The 5,771-nt window shown below is 33.4% G+C and overlaps 1 protein-coding gene across 1 annotated transcript; it reads left to right on the top strand.

The window, feature by feature from the left end:
* Nucleotides 1–240: 240 nt before the first annotated feature.
* On the top strand, nucleotides 241–3,405 carry LOC132726290 (QRFP-like peptide receptor). The gene is made up of 2 exons (XM_060711596.1): nucleotides 241–630; nucleotides 2,684–3,405. Exons 1-2 carry the CDS (start codon nucleotides 252–254, stop codon nucleotides 3,379–3,381), a joined length of 1,077 nt encoding a protein of 358 aa, XP_060567579.1. The 5' UTR covers nucleotides 241–251; the 3' UTR covers nucleotides 3,382–3,405.
* Nucleotides 3,406–5,771: the final 2,366 nt, after the last annotated feature.

Genomic DNA, 5,771 nt, shown 5'->3' with positions numbered 1-5,771 from the left:
TCTGTGCAAAATTTTCTCAGTAACCACATATACGTAATTGTTTTGCAATGATGTCATTATCTCTCAAGCAATGAATTTGATTACAAATTAGTGTCACAAGTTTTTACTAAATATTGGAGCATTGCAATTTTAACATTTGTGGCTTCCAGGCTAACTGGCAACTAATGTATTGCTTAGTTCATAAAAATGCTTCCTGAAAAGCTTGTAAATCAATGATGTGTTGTTTGTCTTTACAGGAGGAGGTTATCCTGATGGATCAGCTTCCAGACTTACTCAACTATAAGTTGTTTCTTGAGGAACACAAAAATACAACACATTTTAATCTATCTGACGCTAGTGATATTCTGACAGAATTTGAGAAGAACCTGTTTACATTTGACAAGTTTTCAACTGTCGTACTACTTTCGTTGTATATACCGACGTTTGTAATCGGATTAGTGGGTAACATACTTATCATCGTATCGGTGTCAGCTGAAAGGGCAAGAAAAGCGAATCTTTATTTTCTCGTCAATTTAGCACTTGCTGACCTGGCTGTGACTGTGTTATGTATACCAACATCTATAGGCACTCTTGTATACAAACTGTGGGTATACGGAAGATTCCTGTGTAAATTTACTGCATTCATTCAAGGTATCTATTCTTACAGCGTTCTTTTTTCACTTTTTATATAAGAATAAAATATATAAAGTATTTTTTAATACAAATGCAGAATTTATACTCTATTAAATACAAGTCTTTTTAAAGTGAATGTCTTTTTTCAGAAAAAGAACATTCATGTTATATAAGCTAACGGCCAATATTCTTGTTAAGTCTTATTAATTTAATCTTATTTTTCTTTAACATTCACTGTCGCTCAACAGTCGCTATGGAAATATAAAACTAGTTCATTTTGGAGTTTAGCTCTCCTTCAAAAGAAGACAAAAGCCGCTAAATGTTCATTCATTGACCATTTAACGAACCGCTCAAGATTCTGCTACTATTTAAATGCTGAATGTTGTGTTATCATTTAATGCGGGATATTCTGTCAGCCCGAGGCAAGTACCGTAATAATAAAAATTACAGTATTACAGGCGATGATATATACTGTTACATACCTAATTCAATTAGTTATTTATTTCATTACACTGAGCAAATACCGTAATGATCTGAAATTTTCAAATAAATCTTACTGTACCAAAATTGAACCAAGAGTAACAACAAAATATCTGATCCTTACTTGCTGCAAGATGAAGTGCTGTACTTGACTTACAGGGCCGATTTTGTCAGTGAACAGAACCTTTCTCATCTACAAAAACCCCTTTTTACTTTTTAACACGATAGATCATCCTTAATCGAGCTATCTGTCTAAAGCTAGACTGAACTGATTTACACATGCATTGTATGAATTAAGAGCTTACACAACAATTCATTCGACATATGTACATAGTTCGTGCAAAACGTGATCGAAAAGCGAGATATTGGCCTAGTTTCATTCATATTTGAACACTCTTCGTAATCATTAATTGATTATGTCAGTGACTACTGAATGTGCTGTTATCATTAAATGTGTCAGCCTTTTATTGATAGCTGAGTAATATGTTTTCATTCACTACAAAGTGTTTCAATTGACCAATAATAAGTTGCTCACTTTTCAATGACCGCTATGATTATTGACCTGGAATAATCTTTACATTTTATAGCTATTCAATGGTACATAACAGTACAATATCATAATCTGTAGCCAGACTTTTTCGTTACATTAAACAAATCATAAAGCGGGTAATCACTCTCATATACCGAACAAAATGCTATACGAAATGTCCATTCAACCAATTCTATTGCGAATGAAACGAAATACGTCGCAGCATGATAAAGAAAGTTTACATTAATTCAGATTTCGATATACGTAATTCAATAACATTCTTGAAAGACAGATGTCAATCGGCAGTTAATAATATTTTTCCAACTTTATTGCCGCATTGTGTAGATAGTACTAGCAAAGGACCTGACTATTTGAAACGTCATATTAGTTTTCACAACTGATTGCTTAAAGGAATGTGTTTCAAACATAAATTCTATAGTCATGTGTTAAAATGGCATGACAAATATGTATTTGCTTATACAATTTCAATAAATGCATACAAATAATTGAAATAAATTGGATATATTCATCTTACTTTTTGAGTTATCAACCCTGAAGGTGATCATTTCGCTCTGTAAATTTTATGACCAGATATCTCAAAAATATGGTTTGACCTCAAGTTGTTGATTATTTTCTTATTTCTTTTCCTGAATTTGAGTTGTTTGCCTTCTGAAAATGGCTAAGAAATGACTTAAATCTCGTTCAGGAGAAGATAACTCAGAAAGTAATAAAGGGACCCTAAATATAATTTTCCATCAATTCGTTTTATTTATGTTTCTCTTTATGTAAATAAAAATAGAATTCCCTCCTTTCTGCTTGTTTAAAATGTCCTTTTCTGTCTTCAAGCATGCAATACTCTCGGACACTTCCAAATAAAAAATACTTTTAAATGAATGTTTCATTAAAACGAACCGAATTTATAACACATCTTTTAGTACATTATTTAAATATTTCTTAGAAAAAGCATCTCTTACCTGTCTATGTATAAAATAACTTCTATTTTTAAAACACTAAAGTAGCAGCCATGACTAAGAGTAATATCCAACTTACAATTTCTTGCAGGTGTTGCTGTTGCCGTCAGCATATATTCTATGACAGCGATGTCTGTTGACCGCTATATTTCACTACAATACCCCGTAGCGGCCCAGAAGATGACTTCTGCTTATCAATCCTGTGTTCTACTGCTGTTCATGTGGATTGGAGCCGCAGTATTTATGGGGCCACTTATCTACATCCGAGATATTGACATGTTGGAGGATGTGCCATTTCTACGACCGCTTCCGTTCTGTATCGAGGAATGGCCACACGACAGAGACAGACAAGCATATGGCGTGTTTTTATTATTTGTCATTTTCATAATCCCTGCATTCACAATCACAATTTGCTACGGAAATGTCGGAAAAGCTCTCTGCACTATTGAGAGGCACCAGCGTGTAAGCTCGGATGGTAGCACCCAAAGACTCGTTTCACGCCAAAAAGCAGCCCGTATGGTTATTATTCTTATCTGTGTGTTCATGATTTGCTGGTTACCGTATAACATTATTTCAACTCTGTCAGACCTTTACGAAAATGTACGGATGACAAATGCGTTACCATTTGTTCTCTGGTTGGGACATGCTCATAGTGCTTTCAATCCAATGTTGTATTGGTCATTGAATAGGCATTTTCGTGACAGTGTACATAGGCTAGCGAAGGTTGTTAAAATCACTGGATGTTCAAGTGATTCTACACAGACTGTATCTTTACCTCAATATGTATGAACAGATTTAAAATGTTAGCACGTGGTCAGCATAACGATAACATGTTTTTTTCCACGTTTCTAAACAGCTTCTTTTTTAAAAGAGATAATTTGGTTTAAAAGGGCTCATTTCATTACATATTTAGTCATTCTTCCTATACTCCTATACTTATCAGCGCAATGAACTTCCCTGGAATTCAACATTATGTGGGTTTTCCAGCTAATCCTGGAGATACAAAACAAGCTTTTACAGTTACAGCCCCGACAATAAGTACATCTATTGTAAACGGTAGTGTACCGTGAAGGTCAAACGGTAAAAGTTAGTTGTACCAGGCTTGTGCCGATACCATGATAACAATTAATAAAAAAAAAGCTGAATTGTTTGTAACGAGAATACGTATGTTGGGGAAAAACGTTGCAGCGAACTAATAAACGAACCTGACACGAATTTACATATACGATGATGTCGATACCGGCTTTGTTGTTTACAAAATTGAAACGAAGTTCAGATTCATATTCCTGATTATGATATCGCCTTTGTCAAAACGGTTATTGCATTTTTCTAATTTATAGATTCCTTGAAAATATAACGTGCTTAATCAAAGTTGCCTTACACTTTTATACACATCTTCTCTTTTAACATTTTTGTGATACACTTCGACCGGTGATAGGGTTACTTATATTTAAGATAAATATAGTTAGACACATTTTTGCCATTATTTGCCAATTACTTAATGCTATCTCGTTGTCTTTGAAGTATTCATTATATCATTACATTTATATATTGCCAGAAGCGATTACATCAATATGTGTACGTGTGTATCATTTTTATCTCGATAAGTTTAAAATTCAACGTTTAAACAACCATATCAAACCTCGTTCTTTTTTTGGGGGGGGGGGGTGGGGTGAATTTTGTTGCTGTTGTTTTGGTTTTGTTGTTTTTGGTTTTGTTGTTGTTTGGTATTACAACGCACCAACATAGTTAAACAAATATATGGCCAACGACCTAAATTTCAAATATTGATCGTGTGTTTATGTATTTTTATGTCGATTATGATACAAAACATACCTCTGCATTACAGCCCCTGTAAAACAACTGCCTCTTCACTCCAAAAGTAAGACTTGACAATAAATTCTGCCCCTTTAGAGCAACACCTTTCTGGGAAAAAAAAGAATATTTTTGTCTTCCAAAGGGTGTTGCTCTGAAAAGGATATATTAGATATTGTATACATTGTCAACTTTACGTTTCAGCTCTAAAATAAACTTTTAAAATCAAATTTTTCTGGCAGTCCAGCTAGTTCAAGTTAAGTGTTCAGAATATGTAACATATAAGTTGAAACCTCAAACGTATTCTTAAATACTGCAACCTTTGAAATCAGCACAAATTTCTAAAACGATATTTTTCTCATTGTAGATGTATACATACATACATTGATATCTGAAATATTTCTACGTATGCTGTTATTAAAAGCTCAATATAATTCATGTATTTTTACCACTGAATTTTCCCAAAATATTGTAGTGCATGTTATTTTTGTAATTATTTGTAAAAATAAACGTTTCAAATGTTTGTGTTTTCTTTTAAAGCGCATATGACTTAATCAGCATAGTTCTAACATCGAGTTCAAAGTTAATCTATTTATATTAAAACCGGGTTGATAAAAATCAAAGAAATTTTATTTACAAAATATCCACCCGATTCGTCCAGTAGGGAAAACATCGATTGTCTAATTTATTGAGTCGCTGATTGATCATCGGGCGAGACGAAATGTCTCCCGATCACTTGATCTTGGACATTGAAATTTGGATAACCAGACAGCAACAACCCTTAGACAAACATGCATTCTCAAGTATTAATTTTTTAATTAAACAATTTAGTTAAGTATTGAAGTCGCATCCCTAGTTCATTGTTCCCTGATTACCAATTCGTTGTGCTCCTTTTGGTGGCACTTCCTCATATTTAGAATTATCTATTAATAGTCTTCGGGAGTCCACTTTACATCTCTTCTCACTTTCTTAGTGCCCTCTCAAACTTTAATTTCATACAGTCAAATTTGAATTCGGGCGATAAATGCCTAGCGTTTGTCATGCTAATGTTTATCTACTGTCACTGTTAGTAGTAAATCAATTTTCATTTAAAATTTCGTACGTATTTTAACAATTAAACATTAGCTAGCATGCATGTGACTGGTGTATAACAGCTGAGGATCATCATAAAATCATCACATAATACGTTAACGTTCAAAAACGTCTGTTAAAAAATTAAATCAAACAATTCATTACATGAGGTACTTATTTCTTAACACATTTCTTGTATTCTTGCATAGCTTCAGATAAAATGCACTGACAGGAAAATGTCAGTGGTTGTCATATCTGTACGGGGTCATTTGTCCTAAAGTTGAAGTTCAAAA

Source organism: Ruditapes philippinarum, unplaced genomic scaffold (genome assembly GCF_026571515.1).
Source record: "Ruditapes philippinarum isolate M1 unplaced genomic scaffold, ASM2657151v2 ctg523_1_1_1_1, whole genome shotgun sequence".
NCBI lineage: Eukaryota > Metazoa > Mollusca > Bivalvia > Venerida > Veneridae > Ruditapes > Ruditapes philippinarum.
The sequence above is the reverse complement of the archived record's forward strand: the minus strand, read 5'-3'. Positions and strand labels throughout refer to the sequence as shown.

Bases quoted from the DNA above. Each gene is read 5' to 3' on its own strand.
- LOC132726290 (XM_060711596.1), top strand. From the start codon at position 252: ATGGATCAGCTTCCAGACTTACTCAACTATAAGTTGTTTCTTGAGGAA. The intron at 631-2,683 runs GTATCTATTCTT...AATTTCTTGCAG, and splicing joins ATTTACTGCATTCATTCAAG to GTGTTGCTGTTGCCGTCAGC.